The sequence below is a fragment of the Pholcus phalangioides genome, unplaced genomic scaffold, assembly GCF_987345545.1.
Source record: "Pholcus phalangioides strain wild (caught in Gottingen) unplaced genomic scaffold, Ppha-v1.0 ptg000004l_1, whole genome shotgun sequence".
NCBI classification, from domain to species: Eukaryota; Metazoa; Arthropoda; class Arachnida; order Araneae; family Pholcidae; genus Pholcus; species Pholcus phalangioides.
Window position 1 is genome coordinate 14,428,225 of NW_028301597.1, and position 18,466 is coordinate 14,446,690.

An 18,466-nucleotide genomic window follows, 5' to 3' on the forward strand; every position below is an offset into this window, starting at 1 on the left:
TGAGTGGAGACTTTCAGTTCTCACCAAATTGTGACAAGTATTGAATTTGACGAGTTACAAAACCATCAGGTACAGAGGTATAATCATATGTAATGATTATTTGTTCTTTCTCATCATGGGAAATTAACTTTCAATCAATCTGAAACACATAAATTCAATGAATTGTCTGCATTTTAAAGGTTTTCATATATATTCAGCATCAATGACATTTTTGAAAATTGACAGAAGAAATTTGGATATAAAAGAGAGATCTGTAAAAGTCAAATTCTCTTCTAATTCATTTGGTAGACCATCAGAAATTAACACATGTGAATATATGTAGTATACTAATTAAATGCTATAATGACATCAATGCATACATGACATACCAAGAACTGAAATACCCAAAATGATGCAGATTTTTCCAGAAATGTTGTGTGATATTGCATTGAAAATTTTTTATTTATGAAGTTTGTTCAAAGCTTAAAAAAAATTAGCATAATTAAAAATACAAGATAGGTGAAGCTTTGCCCTCATTAAACTACTAAACAATAAACCAAACAAAAAATAGAATGTTTTTGATTTTCCAATCTTTTTTTTTATTTTTAAAAGTTTAAAAATGAGTAAAATGTACAAGATTAACAAGCAGTATCACAAGATTGTATGGTCGAGGTAGATGCTTTAGGTTTAACAAGGTAGATGCTTTGTTGAGGTGAAATAAAGATAATCTGCTTGTAATTGTCTTCTATATCAGGAAGATTGAGATTATAGGTGGAAGATAATTGAAGCACTTATTTTGGAAACCCATAACTGACAAAAAATTTAAAAATGAGTGAATTAATTGATGCTTTGTTTGGTGTAGGAACCCACAGAAAAAACTTTCTGCATGCCCCCATTTACACCCTTGAAATATTTGTTTGCAGAACCCCCGCAAGCGACATCACTTGGGGGATTTTTGCACTAAAAACTTGTTGCACTGACATCACTGGCTGGTTTATGCGATATAAAAAGGGTCATTTTTAATTATTTTGTTTGAAAGTTTGTTTTGAGGGTTATAGTGATTATTTTCTGTTATCTGTTTTCAAAGTTTGAAAAAAAGTATCTAGTGAATCATAATCAGATGTGGAAACTCTGAAGAAAAGGAGAAAGGGCATTGTTAATTCAGGCACGTACAAACATAATATAATATACAAATCACAAGTTTATGGCAAAGAATATGCCACTTACAAATTTAAGACTATCACTCAAAAACTCTTCTTGACATAATCAATTGCAAATGTTCCTCTAAGTGTTTCAGACTTGGCAGCAAAGAAGTTCTGAGTGAAATTTCGAATAATTTCTACATTCAATGTGTAGAAAGTAAACATCCAAGATAAGTATCTTTGAAAAGTGGTGACCATATTCATACAAGAAAACCGTCAACTCTGATGAAACATCAGGAAGGAGCATTCGAAAGGAGAAAAGAGTCCCATTTAAAATAACTATGTACGAACACTTTGTCTTCAGCCATGGTTTACCACAGAAAAAGTGAAGGCCAAGACAATTGTTAATGGCTTGACTATGTCAACATTTTCTTTATGAAAGATCACTTGCCCTCCTGACCCCTCAACTACAAAAGCCCCTGCTTTATCCTTCCAATTTCATTGATTGATTGTGTTGTGCATGTAGGGAAGTCAGATCCCACTTTCATAGGTTTGTATTCTACATTTAAAAAAAAAATCTGTGAAAGCTTGCTGAATATGACACAGTATGCTGAATTCTAAACATGATTTTGAGTGGGCCGACGTCTGAAGTTGAAATAAGATAAGAGATTCTGACACTATTCTGCACGCATATATATAAAGACATTACATATGATTATTTTATTTCTACAAAATATGTAATTGATCAAAATAAAATCCAGTGTTAGTAAAAAAGCCAACATTTTTCATTTTTACCCCTAACTAAACTTATTAATATCATAAAAATAGTAAAACAGTATTGTAAATTTATTTTATTGCAGAAACCCCATAACTGCAGAGGCTGGTGATTTTTTCATTCCCCCTCCCCGAACTTTAATGAATATATCACGTTTCCATTTTATGCCCAGAACCATCCTTCACATTCAGGAATTTTTTTGTAAAAAATATGTGCTGTTTATTTAAGTTAGAAGGTTTTTCTTGAATATCTCAAAATTAGAAATTCTGCACTTATGGGGTTTTTGAAATAAGTGCTTCAATTTCACCAGCTCATTTTTTCATTTTTGTTTTGATCTAAGCATCTGACGTTAACAGACACATACTATCATTTTGTCCGCTTCTCTACAACCTGTAGAAAAGTGTCATAGTCTTGATGAGAGCCACAGGGGTTAGCAAGTTTATATAGTTCATTCATAATCAGCTACTCTCATTCTTAAACAAAACAAACAGTTTTTGTATACCAAACCAGCAATTCTGTCATTTCTTATTTATTGAAAACTAACTGAATGTGCTGAGTAGTGTATTTATTTTGTGATGTTTTTGGACTTTCACATTTTTAGGTATTGATAAATTGAAATCTCAAAGAACACCAGTTTTATCTGAAGAGGTAGCTTTGACTAGTATCGATACAAGCTTGGATGACAAAAATAAAATCAGTAAAAAAAGCTGTTCAAATAAAGTTGATAGTTCAGGTGAAAACTTAGAGGATGCAAACATATCTGAGCTCTTCCCAAAAATGAAAATGAGAAAATCAAGTAAGCCAGAAACTGCTTTGACTTCAGTTAATAACATTTTGAATACAGATTCTGCTCTCTTCCCTATGGGTGGAAAAGATAAATATTTAGATCATGATGAGGATTTAGATCTTTTTGAGGAGGCAAAAAAAGTTCCTAAATTTATAAACAAGGAAGAAAAACACTTTGGTTCTGACAGGTAGGTTAGCTAAAGCAATACTTTATTTTTGTATCTTTTCATTTATTCTATATCTTAATTTAGAGTAATTTTTTGCATCTCAACAATATTCATACCTGCAATATTAATATAAAAATCATGAAACAATACAATGTATCTACATAGAATAAAAGAACTGTAATTTTCTGTGTAATATCTGAGCGAGGATTTTATGTTTAAAAAAATCAGAATATCTCTTGGTGTGGATTATCTGCAGCTTTCTTTCTTAGAAGTTGGAATAAATACAGATGTTTTATAAAAACCAATTTTTTTTAAAAAGAAATATAGGTGACATATAAATGAGAGTAGACAAATAAAAAATATTTGCTAAAGAAAACGACCTATAACCATATACTAAGAAGATTTAAGATTCTTCTTTTAAGATTTCTTTATTGGTGAATGAAGTTTGCATATGCAGATTCGTAAGTTATATGAACACATGTTAGCCAAGAGATGAATCTAATTTATTTATCATTGGTACTTTACATAAGAAAGATCTACTGAAAGAGATGTTAACTGTCATGTATTTTGTCTATATGGTCTCTCTATTGTCTTCTTTTTCCCATAGGAAAGCTGAAAATGATCCATTTGATGACAGCAAAAAACTTTTCACTTCTGCCCCTTCGAAGCACTTGGGAAGTGAAGAAATAAAGAGCATCGGAAAAGAAAACAGAGCTAAGCCTCAAAATGAAAAAAATAGTTTGATTCCGGATAATCCCTCAGTAGATAGAAAAGAAATTTCCATTGATTCTGAAGAGATAAATAATCTTAATTTATCCAGTGAAGTGGTCATTAGCAAAAATAAGAAAGGTAAAAAAAAAAGAATTTTTTTTAGTTCATTCTCTGCATAGTGATGCGATTGCTTACAAATTTTTTGGCTAACAATTTTTCTTTTTGCAATATTTCTACCTTGGCTTACGAATATGGATTCAGCTAATAAACATTTTAGTTGATATGGATGTGCATGCAAACGTAACATAGCCACTTTGTGAACTGAATTTTTCAGCCAATTACCATTGAAATAGCTAACTCAATCCTAATTAGTAGAAGAAGTTCCTTAAAAGCTCTTCTTCTGATGTACCTACACTTCTCTTTCAGAAGGTTTTTGAACTATTTCATGTAAAATGAAAGGTGGAGCTAAGAGGAAGTGCATAAAAAAAGGAGCCTAGAATTGTGTGTGTGAATGTTTTAATTGCACACATTCTTTTAGTGTAAGACTCTTAGCAACAAAATGACCGGTCTAGACATTCTAGGAGCTTGTCTTTTCCATATGTGTGTATCAAGATAGAGAAATGAGCTGACATCACATAAGGAGATACCTACAAATTTGACTGGCTTTGCACATAGTGAGATAGATGGCTTTTTCTTAGCCCAAGATATCAAGAAAACAGTTATTTTCCGGATATTTTTGCTGAGGTGAACTCTTAAGAGAGGTTACTAATGCCTCTACTTCAGCGCCTCATGCCACAGTGAGTGAAATAAGGAAGGCAGGGTCATGTCTCCAGTGGTGTAGATGGAGACATGACCTGCAAGAGGGCCTGAGTTCGAGTCCCGGCAGAGACGTGGTGACTTTTCTTTCCGAGTTCACCTCAGCAAAAATATCTGGATGATTCTCGACGTTCTAAAATTTCTTCAACTGCTTATATATGTGCATTGATATAAACCACGTGCTGTACTCTATTCATAACAAATAGGTGTTTAAAAATGTCAGATATGTAATGTTGATTTCTGTTATTATTAAATCATCTAGATAATCACTGTGATATTTAAAAGAATATCTTTATTGTGCATAACAGTAAAATATACTAGCAATTAAAGTACTAAATTGTAGGACTTTAAAATGTCTTTTAATTTAGAGTTCTGGCTTACATATAGTGCTTAAGAAACTCCTGTAACGTATTCTTAGTGCAAAAGTAAGAATAAGTTTGACTATGATACGACATATTTACTGGCATCTATATAGTGCAATGTTTTTCTAATTGAAGCTGTATTTAAATGTGCAAAACAATGCTTTTGGTATATTAAGTCCTGCCAGCTCTGCTTTGACTGAAAATACTCTTTAAAACTTCATCTGAATTTATACAACCTAAGCTAAGAAATTTTTAGGTGAGAATAAATTAGTTTAATTAGTGTATTGATGCTGCATGAAAACTTTCAATATAGAATAAAATTTTAGGCAGATCAGAAAATTTAAAATATTGAAATATATATTTTATCACAGCAATTAAAATATAATACACTTTAATTTACTGAAAGTGTTTTTTATTTAATAACTAAGATAAAAACTATTTGACAATATTGACAATAAGTTTTTCACTGTTACAATACTGTGTTTCTGAGGTCAAAACCTCTTATCACACATATTTTGAATAAACAGCTCTATTTGACTTAGTAAATTGAACAAAGATAATCAATAGTTTAGATAAAATGAACCATAAAATTATGTATTATCTGTTCTAGAAAAAATTCAAAATTGCAAACTATAATTGGTATTTGTTTTAATTATTGCAATAAATCAGTGTTTAAAAATAAAGTATTGTAATATGCAAAAAGGTGTCTTCATCATGTTATATACCTATTGTGTTCAAAACATTATCCAAAAGCATTCATTTAGGTTTTTGACAGTTTAAACCAGTTTTAGATGCTTGTCATGTCGTGTCAAAACCCAACCCTGTCATAGACGTCATGTGTCTCTGGAAAAATAAGAAAACCTTTAAGCAAAGCAGTCAAGTTAAGGCTCCTAACTCTTATCAAGTTCATGGAGACAAATTTTTATTTTTCCTTGAAATTATTCACATAGTTTGATTAATTTAATTAATAGTAGTAATATAGTAGATTCTGGAAGTCTACTATTACTGCTATTTAGTTGTATATGCAACTCATAAACATTCTTCTGGAGAATTTCTCTAATGAATTGGAGCATGCTGGAACATGCAATCCTAATAATGCTAATAATGCAGGGTTGTGTACGTTTCTTTTTTCTAGTGGTGCTGTTATCAGTTTTCCATACTTTGAAGTGACAATAGCAGATGTGCTAATTTTCGTATTATGCCATGTTGAAGGTCTACTTGCTCTCTGCGGAGAGATTTTTTCAAATAGGAGACCAGGTATAAAGTCTACTGCAGGTGCATATAAAATACCAGATGATGTTTTGATCTTTAAATCATTAGCAAACAGTGTTTGAGATGACTATCTGTCCACTGACAACATTTTTCTGTTGCAGTCGTTATTCATTAAAAGTTTGTCAATACTCAAAGAGAACTATGTTTGAGGGGAAAAAAATGAAATAGGCTGCAGCTTTGAATTAGCTTCAAGAGTCAAAAATTAACTTTTAAACTATATTAGCCAGCTGGAAATTATGGTATGAATGATTCATTTCAATTTTCATTATACATAAAACTGATCTGAATTTTTTTATTCATTCAAAGTTGGAGTTTCATTGTTTGAAGAGCTAGATTTTGGTGTTGCCATCACCAAAGAGGATGAAAATTTGTTTGTTGTGGAAAAAAAAGAAGAAAGGAAAAATTTGCTTGTGAACCCTTTTCTCTCACCAACAAGAGACAATGATTCAGGGTATGTGGTACAGTGTTTTATAAAATACTGACAGCAGTATTAATAAAACTGCTGATTATAATACTGTACGAGTGAAGTTATATGCATTCTTATGCTCTTTTGATCAATATTATACATACTTTCATAACTTTGCATTTCAAAAAATTTTTAATCACACAAAAAGGGTCTAAAACCGAAATTTGTGGTTTTCCTGAAAAATATGAAAATATGCAGCAGCTTGAGTTCTTATTATTGGTTACTACTTTACCACCCCCAGTTATTATCAGCTGGCCTTATTATGGCCCCCAAATCTATATACATAAAATTGATTTTCTGTGTATGTGTTCTCTATATAAATCTACAATTTTAGATCGATCGGAACCAAATTTTGCATATATACCAAACAGGACCCGACTTGAACGATAGGCTACTTTAAAAGTTCGTCAGAGCTGTTCACAAATGCCCAAAATGGGCAACAATGGTTCCTGGGCCTCAACAATCACTTTCAGAATGCCTACTTTGGTTACCATGGTTCCCTAGCAATGCGTTTCAGACATGAATATGTCTTTACAATGCTTTGCCACTTTAATGCTGCCAGTATTATATATAATGGTTTGTCGTTTTTTCAATCCTCGTAGTAATTGAAGAAAACCCTGGCAGTGCCAGGTATTATAACCTATTCTAGAGGTTTAGAAGAGACGTTTCTCTCCAAATGTTGAGGCAGCATTTAATCATCAGTGACAACATCACCAAATAGCAAACTGTTCAAAGTTAAAATTATCGTTTTAATAAGAAGAAAGATCATTCTTATTAAAAAGGATAAAATTATCAGTTTGCTCAAGTCTTTTACAAGAAAACTGCCATCTCTTTAGCTTTATTGTGTATTGCAGCTGAGATAACTCAGAAATTAGATTTTGATGACATTATCAATGATTTTGCGCATAGGAGAGTGCGAAAAAAGCATTTAAGATATTTCACAGAGAATTTTTCATTACATTTCTTATTTAAAATAGTGCATATTTTTTTTGATCTGTGTACAAACAACATGTATTGTATTCACTGATGTACCAAATCTCTTCAACCACAGTCGAGGAAGGGGGTCCCCCAATATACCACTTTTGCCCAGGGCCCCCATCAAGTCAAGGTCAGGCCCTGATCTCCCGTCGGGATGCATTAAAAATCAGAGAAGGATAGAAGCTACAGTATGGGATCCTGCAGGTTGGCATTATAAGGGTAACACATAGAACTTATTTTAGGGGGTGGGGGATGCGACAAATAAGTTCGGAAGACTAAAATGTATCTCCTTTATTTACTCACAAGTGCTGCTGTTATTAGATAGACAAAAAGTGGAAAACCATGGATAGAGTTCTCATATGTGTTAGGGGGGAGAACCTGAAATTTTCAGGTAATTCAATTGCTAGAAAGATGGGAAATAAGGGAAAATTACACGTATTTGCTATAAAACATGGGTATTTAGGGGAAGGAGTCTAGAAAATTGTCACGTTACTGGAACTCCCGTAAAATTTTAAATAGATGTGCCTTTGATCAAAGCGCAGGAGTGGAAAATCTGCTACAGTTGCTACAAACTGCTACAATTTCAGACGTCTGTTACATTCTGCTACAATTTTGACAATTTCCCCTCATTTGTTACATTCTGCTACAAAAATGCCAAAATTCTTCAATTCTGCACCATCTTGCACCAAAAACAAAATTTTCAGACATGGGATCATACTATGCAAATTGCAGCTCATCCACAAAACAACAACAAAAACCCTTCAATCGCTGTTTCCAACTATTTTTTCGAAAAAAAAGTCAACCCATTTGATTCATTTTCAAAAAAATTCAATCCGAGTACATCTGCTTTCACTCCCTATTTTTAACAGATTTGTGATTGCTCTATGTACGGGGTGATTATAAAAAAACTATCCCGACATATGGGCCCCTAACTATCATACCATTCACAGAAACTGAATGAAATTTTGGCATAAGGTATTTTGAGGTATGCGCTCAAGAATGATATGGAAAACAACAGTGTCACTCTAACAGTTACGGTTACAGTGAGAAAATTTCGAAAATATCAAACGGCAACACCAAGTTTTTTGTATTGGAATGCGATCTCCATACTGAAAAACACTAAATAGCGTTGGAATGGCACCTGTAGCACGAAAATCCCCGGAGCTAGGCAAGGAAAAAGTAAAAAGGACTTTGCCGTGCACCAGAGCATTAATGTTCGTTTCATTCGTCACACCGTTTCTTCGGCTGAGATCCCAGCCTGATTAGTCCTCCACAAGGTCATGTGGAAAATTTGTGAAACACAATAAAATGCTTTATTTTATGCTGCTTTTCTGTTCTTATTGGTTGTCCTCACTTTTAGCCTATCTACCGTCGGTGATTTTCATGCTACAGTTGCCGTTCGAACGCTATTTAGGGTTTTTCACAATGGAGATCACATTCTAATACAATAAACTTGGTGTTGCCATTTGATATTTTCGAAATTTTCTCACTGTAACCGTAACTGTTAGAGTGACACTGTTGTTTTCCATATCATTCTTGAGCGCATACATCAAAATACCTTATGCCAAAATTTAATTCAATTTCTGTGAATGGTATGATAGTTAGGGGCCCATATGTCGGGATAGTTTTTTTTATAATCACCCTGTATTTTATTTTCCAGCATCTTTAAAAGATTTTCAGTCTCTTGTTTTGCTTCCAACTTTCTATTATTAATTTTCTACTATTCATTCTTTTGATATGCCATTTCCTTTTATGCCATTCACCAGCATGGTTTAGTGTTCAATGGAAAATGGTTTCCAGTTGCGCATTAATTAAAATTACTTTGTGTAGACCATGGTCGTGGTTGGTTTGAAAGGTATTTGATGTAAGATTCCAGCAAAGCTTATTTAGGCAGACAAGCAGAGGCCAACAAAAATTCACATAACTTTTCTATGGGCATGTGGTAGACACTCTGATAATGAAAATAATAAGGTAACAAGCTAGCATCCCTCACCGCTACAGTGACCATTTTTGTCACATCATTATCATATTCTGCATACCAGGGCTATTGTATTGGGATCTACAGTTTATATTCAATTCCAAAACAGACACAGTTCCAGAGGACGGCATTCGCCCATTCCAAGATCTGAATATTATGAGAAACATTGGTCTGTATCATAAAATACGAGATCTAACAAACCTATGTAATAAATCATCCTGACCTGTCTTTTTTTAACGGTCATCCCAATCAAGCTTTGAGATAGAGCAGGGTGTCTGGGAAATAAGGAGAAACAATGCTTTGAGATAGAGCAGTTATACCGACAGATATAGGGGCTCCCACATCTAAGAATGTGGTTTGCCGAGGTCATTATTTTCTATGCACACCCGAGTCACAATTTTTCACATCCTTTTATTAAAAAATATATATAATAGCCCCTGTGCAATCATGTGAAGGAGCAGGGAAGGCTTGAGACAAAATTCTCACCTGTACAAGACATCATTTTGGTGCCTCTCTGGTATATTTAGACCGTCGTGAGACAGGTTAGATTTATCCTACTGATAGTAGTAGTTTATGAGTTTTAAGCGAGAGGTGTCAGAAAAGTTACCGTGGTCGGCTGAAGTTGGTTTTCTGTGGTTCCCAACTTCAAGGCGCAAATGCGAGCTGATCTCCCCGTTAAAAAGTCTCGCCACAGAGAGCAACAGTCCTACAACGGTAAATCATTCAACCATAACACTTCACTCATAGTTAGTAAAATTGGGGGCAGATGACAGCACTACACATAACAAGCATTACACAGAAACAAACTTTACGTCAGGTTGCACTACACGTACACGCACATTCCCGCATGTACCGATTCGTTGGGGGGTTCCGGGGGGGGGGTGCATGTGGGGTGTAGTAGGTAGGGGCTCGGGGATCCATGATGTTCTTAAGTCAGCCACCTCGTTGGGCAATTTGCCTGTTGTGGCGTTGTATTTGTATTTGTATTTGTATAAGCTGCATGAGTAAAATTATCTGGGGGGGGGGGGAAGAACTCACAGATTTGTATACGAGCAATATGGTGAGAGATAACATAGGTAGTTTAGTCATTAAAGCTCTTATCCTGGGCTTTATATTCACATACTTCATAAACCTACACATATTTATTGTATACTATCTGAGTTTTGTTCCAGCTAGATAAAATGAATCAGAAATTACAATGGTTTATAAAAATTATTCCATCCAACACAGTCATAGTTTGAAATTTGCAGAAAAAATTTCATTTTCACTCTCATTTTTGATTTGGAAGATAGATGGCAAACACATAACAAGCGCAACACTTACATGAATTATCTTTTCATTTCTTTGAAACCAAGCACACCCATGGTCTAGACCAGTTATTCCCACTGTGGGCGATGGAATGTTCTGGGGCGGCTGTAGAAACTACAGGTATAACATAGAATCCTATGGGCTAGATTGCATTGGGGGACGATGGGAGAAATTTTTTTTTGAAGAGGGTGATATGGGACAGAAAAGGTTGGGAAACTATGGTCTAGACCAGTGATTCCCAACGTGGGCGATGGAATGTTCCAGGGGGCAGTAGAAGCTACGGGTATAACATGGGATCTATGGGTTCGATTGTGTTGGGGGCGATGGGAGAAAAAATTTCTGAAGAAGGGGGCGGTTCGACAAAAAAGGTTGGGAAACTATGGGTTAGACCTTGTCTCTTTTCGTTCCTTTGAAACCAAGTACACCCATGGTCTAGACCAGTGATTCCCAACGTGGGCGTTAATGCCCCCGTTGGCGATGGAATGTTCTGGTGGGGGGGGGGGGGCAGTAGAAGCTATGGGTAAAGTAACATAGAATTCTATAGGTTAGATTGCATTGGGGGCGATGGAAGAAAATATTTTTTGAAGAAGAGGGCAATGGGACAGAAAAGGTTTGGAAAAACTATGGTCTAAACCTTGTCCCATCGCCCCTTCTTCAGAAATTTTTTTCTCCCATCGCCTCCCAATGCAATCTAACCCCCCCCCCCCGTAACATTCCATTGCCTCCAAGGTGGCGTTAATGCCCACGTTGGGAATCACTGGTCTAGACGAAGTAATATTTTAATTAATGTGCAACTGGAAACCATTTTCCATTGAACACTAAACATGCCGATAAATGGCATATCAAGAGAATGAATAGTAAAAAATTAATAATAGAAAAATTTAAGCAAAACGAGAGACTGGAAATCTGTTGAAGATGCTGGAAAATAAAATACATGGAGCAATCATAAATCAGTGAAAAATAGGTAGTGAAAACAGATGTCAACAACAAAACAACTCGGATTGAATTTGTTATGGAAATAGAATCATTCTATTAAATTTCTAATAGTTTAATCATTATTCCATAGTTTTATTTCTATAGTTTAAGTCAAAAATAATTTAATTCTATAGTTTTTAATCATTATATTTAAATTTCTGAGAATTTCAAATAAATATTCTAAGAATGACTCAGGAAAAGAAGTCATCTCAAAGTATGTTGAATCAAACTAAGGTAATGATCAAGAGCAAACTCAAAAAGAAACACTTATCATTTTAAATATGAGATGGATAAATTCTGGTAAATAAAGCAAGATCAAACGTTCAAAAATGCTTGAAATTGAAGAGAACAAAAGCACAATTTAGACTTTCATGAGCGTTAAAAACAAGAAAAATAATTACTTTTTTAATGAGTGTTCCAAGTCTCTCCAGTTGTGATTTTTTTAAATTAGTGATTACCAGGTCTACAAGCTAAATCTAAAAACAATCATTTTCAAATTGTTTCGGAAATCTGTAATGCCATATGTTAGCCTCTCATTTGTTGATATTGTAGAGAATGAAAAAATATGTATATAAATATCAAGCAGTCTCTCAAAATTTTTTTATGATTTAAAAAAAAAAAAAAAATTTCTTCTAGAGGAAATTCCTATGCATTTGTACCTTGTTGGGGGGAGGGGACACCCCCTTCTGAGTTGAGGTAACACTGTTTTCTGAAGTAAAAAGTAATCCTGTGTACGCTACCGCCTATATGTATATAAAAACTTTTTATTTTATTAACTGTCAGAATTTTAAAAAGTGCTACAAAACTGATAAATGCTGCTAAAACACAACATTTTTGCTGCTGTGAAAATAATATTTTCTGCTACAAAAATCAGATTTTCATTTTCCACCCATGCAAATGGAACAAAAACCATGATGCCATTGTTATTAGTATTCTGAGAGATGTTTCATGAGAAATCAGGTCATAAAACAAAAATATATATACATCCGTTTTGAAGGTGAAAATTTTCAAAATAACAAAAGAGTAATTTTCACTGTTTTTAGAATGAACTTCTTTTTTGTTTCGCTCATTAGTCTAACCCAGTGATGTATTCATACGGTTTCTATGAGTTATATAATGCTGGCATTGTCAACCGATTGTGCAAAAAACAAATTTTCTTCGTTTTTCACTCAAATTGCAATAGAATTGAAATACAGTCGGCCCCCCGTATTCATGGGGGTCACATTCTGGGGGTGACCGCGAATACGGAAATCCGCGAATAACCGAAACCATAGGGTTTTTTTTTGTTTATCTTGTTTATTGAACAGCATAAGAGTAGGGTAACACAGAGGTATAAGGGAATGTAAAAGATGCTGCAGGGATTGTTAGCAATGTTTTCTGAAAGAACATTATGATTTCTGTTTGCCGTTTCTTCTTTATATCATCAAGTATGTTGGAATATGTTGACAAGGCTTCCTCTACTGATTTTCCTACATGTGAAGAACGTACGTATGTCATGAAAATAATCTATTGCTGATTTGTACTTGCGAAGCCCTTTTGATATGTTACTCACAGTGAACTTGTCTTCTACTTAAGAGCTGCCACAGCTCTAGTTATGACAGTAATGACATTAGTGATAGTGTAATTCTTCCATACCTTCAAGACATTTTATGCATTGGCATCTTCTATTTCGTGTACAGTCATCTCCATTGAGTGGCGTGTATAGTGAGCCTTGAATGTTCGCTTTACTCCCTGATAAAGGGGCTGATTGATAGATGTAGATTAGGAGGCATATAAAGGACTTCCACACCATCGTCTTTGAACACATTGACATCTTGTTGTCCAGGAGCATTATCCAGCATCAAAAGAACTTAGAATGACATGGCTTCACTCTCAAGGTACCTCCTGACTTCCAGAACGAAACACAGTTTAAACCAATCCAGGAAAAGTGTTTTTAGCAGATTGCAGAATGCTCGCGGATTTGCCGATTCGAAAATTTGAGAGAGAGTAAAGGTTTATTTGTATGAATAAACTACATATACAACAACATAACAAAAAACAACACAACACATGAACTACACACAAACTGTATACAAGGGTATGATCTCCCAAGTTAAACACCTGCTGAGGTAAATATCCCATCTCTTCAATAACTTTCTGCAGAGTCTTTGGAAATTTTCTAGCTGCCTTCTGGTTGGCAGAGGCTTCATCGCCAGTGATTTTTACATTGCGTAATCCGAATCGTTTCTTAAACCTATGAAACCAACCTCTACTTGCATAAAATTCTGATGAAATAGGCGTTTCACCAGCCCTTCGCTTTATAAAAGTGTAAAATGTTATCGAATTCTCCATTATAATATTACAATCAATTGGAATACTTTTTTTTGTAGTAGTCTTGTACCCACAAAAAATAGCATTTTTAGTACAAGAAACACGTGGATCCCGTACGCGATGCAAAGTTTTCGCTGCCACAGGTGCAGCTACAGCCTCGGTTGAACGAATTTCAGATTCCTTTTTCTTGATACATTTCACCATAGATTCGGTGATTCCGTAATGGCGGGTCACAGCAGCAATTGACTTACTTTCTCCAAGTATAGTCAATATATCTAATTTTTCTTCTAAACCTTTCACTTTTTTTTGTCGTTCCGAAGCATTATCAGTAGCACTAGAAAAATGAGCTATGCTAAACACACAACTCAAATTTTGTAAACAAAACACGTGAATGAAGATTGCTCTGAGTTTTTCCAAAAAACATTTTCCAGTGAAGGAAAAAACTGCGAATATGGAGGGGCAGACTGTATATCCATTCAACTATATTTTAAGACAATGTGATACATTTTTTGCAACTTATTTTGACAAATGTTAAAAGAGCTGCTGTAAGTTATTAGTGTGGTTCTCCACCAGTGCCACATTAGGCATCTCCAGAATCAGGTTTATCAATAATAAGGTGGGATAAGCTTTGGAAAATCTTTCATGAGGCATTACTTATGACTAGCTCTCTGTGCAGCATGATATGGTCAAATGAAGCAGTTACCAAGAAATATTACTTCTGAAATGTCAATTTATAGTTAGTAATTATCTTACTTTTTTTGGAAAGCAAATATAAAAGAGAAAAGAAAAGCTGAGTGTAGACAAACTAAGAGCACAAAATCAGATTATTTTAGAAGAGACAAAGCTCTGTTTAAATGCTGAAAACCAAGAAATTAAAGAAAAAGTTATCTATATAAAAAATGTGTAATTGTACTGAGGGTTCATAAAAATTTCAGTTTAGATGAATTACAAATTATTTGGTACTAAAAATGCTCGACAAGCTTGTGATTCAAAAACTACAGTGCCTGGAAGTTTTTTAGAATTTGATTGGAAAACCTGGAAAAGTCCGAAATTTATTCATGAATGTGGGTATGAACCCTGATTGAACATTTTTTGCAATTAGTCATTTGCTCATAAAATTTTTCAAGGCAAAAAATCTTAATGCAGTGAAATCTGTCTTCAATGGAATTGCAAGAACTGAGGTTTCCGCTTAATAGAGGTTCAATTGACATAATGCGTGAAATTATGTAACGATCTCGCATGTAATTGAAGTACAGTATAATAAAAATAAACTAATTAATTCAAATATACATAAAATAATGTATATTATTTAATCTATAATTGCTAAATATTTAGGTTTTCACAGCATCTGTATGAAACTTCACCCCACACTGCTCTTCATCAGAAATGACTACATTTACGTTCCTCTTTACTTTCTCTGAAACTTTTAATGAGGGTGTTAGTATCTGTCGTGTCAACATCAGGGCTGTAACTAGGATTTTTGTGGGGGTGGGGGGGGGGGGGGCAACATGATTTCTCTGCCCCGACCACCATAAAATTCAATGATTTTCCCACTTAAAATTTTCCACCAGAGCAATTCCCCACCCCCTTCACCTTCCTCTAATTCTGGCCTTCTAATCACGGTGAAAGCAGCTTGCATACAATTTTGTAAGTCATATATCTAACTATTACACCAATTTCTTCCATAGCAAAGCCTGCTTTACCGAAATTTTTTTTTACATTTTCAGAAAACAGTGTTTCACTACATGTGGCTTTTCACAAACCACAGCATCAAGTATGGTAATGTAAGGTGCAAATCTAAGGGTGGGTGAAGTAGAGCTCACATTGGCAAGTAGTCATTGCATTAAAAATTTTGATAGAATACTAATATTTTGTATGCTCCTTTGGTTAATTGGTCGTGAAACATTGAAGTGTTTGTGTGAAATTTTCTGTTAAACGCGCTGTAAGATTTTCCTTTCCGTTTCCACATTAGACAGGTTCAGTTTAATCCAGGTTTTTTAATGTGTATTTTGGCATTGAAATCACAGGACTATGATTTTTTTCCCGGGAAAGACAGGTTTCCACTTAATATAGGTTCCATTGAAGACAGGTTTTACTATAATATAACAAAATTTTATATCATTTTAATGTTTGAATATGAGATGAAACACGAGTTGGTGGTAAACACGAACATACATTTGTGCCTGTGCATTTATTATTGAATTAATGACAAAAAAAGATATGTATATTATAATGATATATGTATATATGTAATATACATGTATCATTTTTTGTTCGAATCCCACCGTCACCACAGTGGCAGTTGGCTGAAGTTGGTTTTCTGTGGTTACCAACTTCAAGGCGCAAATGCGAGTCGATCTCCCCTTTAAAAAGTTTTGCCACAGAGAGCAACAGACCTACAAACAGTATAAATGTAATTCAATCATAACACATCACTCACTTCACTTTTGAATTATAGATGGCAGCACTGAAAAATCAAACACAATACTACATTACACACTCAGACTGTTAGGTTGTAATGAATGTTGTCGAAGAAAACATTTAGTTATGCATATACTTTTTTGTTGTCTATCATTTGGACAGCTTTTATATAAAAGGAACCAAGCGCCATTTGTAACATTTTTGAGATATACTGACTTCTGAACTATTGAAAGAGGTGGGATTTTTTTTTATCTAAATAGAACCAATTATCATATATGCTGTGATCCCATCTGTGTGCATTTGAACCAACTACCAAACTGAAGGGATAACCAAATTGAAAATATTTTTAAATTAATTTTTCTTAGTTTTTAGTAGCACTTGGTTCCTTTTACAGAGTGTTTCAAAATGAATCACCCGATTTGAAATGCGTATATTATGAAAAATATTGAACATGAGACACTTAAGATTAATTTTGTATTACATGGCTAATCATAAAGTTTTTTACAAACCAAATTAAAGGTGCTCAATATGTCCACATTGGGATGCATGGCATATGTCTATACAGTAGTCATTCGTGCCAAACTTTTGCGAGCAGGTTTGCATCCACTATGAGTGGATTTCTGTGGATGTGTGAAACTCTGCTGGATGCGCTCCACATTTTGCCTGACATGTGGGGACGGCTAGGGGATTTCCCTTTACACAGACAACCAGTGTCTCGGAATTCTTTATACCATCGCCAAATGCTCTTGAGCGGTAGGAAGTTCAACACCAGAGTATTGTCGATGAAAAGCAGATGAACAGTTGTTACCAACTCACACTTTGCAAAGCTTAGAACACAAAACAATTTCTATTGTGCAGTCACCATCTTGACAAACACTGAAGTGGCTGCCGAAAGAAGAGCGCTAGCGGTACCTGTTGGCAACTGCATGAAACTCGAGATTCGCCTCTTTTTACCCATACATTATTCAATCAAAATGGATTAAAAATCTGAATAGTTTTTTTAAATCAGATGATTCTTTTTGAAACACACTGTATATAAAAACCGTCCATTTGCGAAAGAGGTTTGAGTGTCACATGACTGTTGGGCATGAAAATTATTACTATAATTATATATTTACCTTTTAATATGAAAGACAGAAGTATCCCTGAATTTTTTTATGTGGAAGAGATATTCATCATATTTTTTTTTTCATTCAAACACTAAAAATGAAATCATTTATTAATAATGATAGATACATACTAGCAAACATTTTATTTCAGAGAGGGTTAGTATAGATTACCATACAATGTTAAAGTTATGAATTATACGTTTGTTATAATCAATAAATGAATGTTTTTTTTAATGGTTTTCATCATTATACATGTCCAAACCATCTTCTCTTAAGAGATGTTTGTGACAACTAGTGCAAAAACTAGTGTGTACTTTCTAATGACAGTGTAAGAAGTAATTTTCTATGGCCGATTTCCCGCATTGCCTCCTATGACAAGTTTGGTTGCCGCAATTCGTTTGTAAAACAGGTTTCATGAGTACAGTGCAAGAAATAATTATAAGACACTCTTAAATTTTAGTAAAATCACAAGAAGCAGGAAAGTAAAAAATATCAAAAATTTCAAGCTGTTTTATGATGGCAAAAAATAACTTTATACCAAATATTGGAAATTTAAAAAATATTTTCACGTTACGTTATGGAAAAACAGAAAATGTAGTATGGACAGAATTATAAGACACCTACTGATTTTTGAGGGAAAAATAAAATGAAATTCAAAGAAATTACATATAAATTTACCAAAATCAATATTTTGTGCAACCACCTGTTGCTAATCAAAGCAAAAATGCAATTTGGCATGGATTCAACCAAATCAATGAGAGTGTCACAAGAGACATCATTTCAAGCCTGTTACATGGCGGCTTTTAGATGTTTGATGGAAGAAAATTGCCTCCTACCTGCATATACCGATCTGCAAAATATGCCCCACAAGTTTTCCATGGGGTTGAGGTTAAGCAAAAATGCAGGTCATG

At 34.2% G+C, this 18,466-nt stretch overlaps 1 protein-coding gene across 1 annotated transcript in view; it reads left to right on the top strand.

Annotated features, from left to right (window-relative positions):
• LOC149086586 (uncharacterized) overlaps positions 1–18,466 on the top strand; it is a 42,774-nt gene that overhangs the window by 9,676 nt on the left and 14,632 nt on the right. The window contains exons 5-7 of the mRNA XM_089230952.1: positions 2,498–2,870; positions 3,457–3,698; positions 6,317–6,461. Coding sequence (XP_089087078.1) covers positions 2,498–2,870; positions 3,457–3,698; positions 6,317–6,461 — 760 coding nt within the window. The remainder of the gene's footprint in view (positions 1–2,497; positions 2,871–3,456; positions 3,699–6,316; positions 6,462–18,466) is intronic.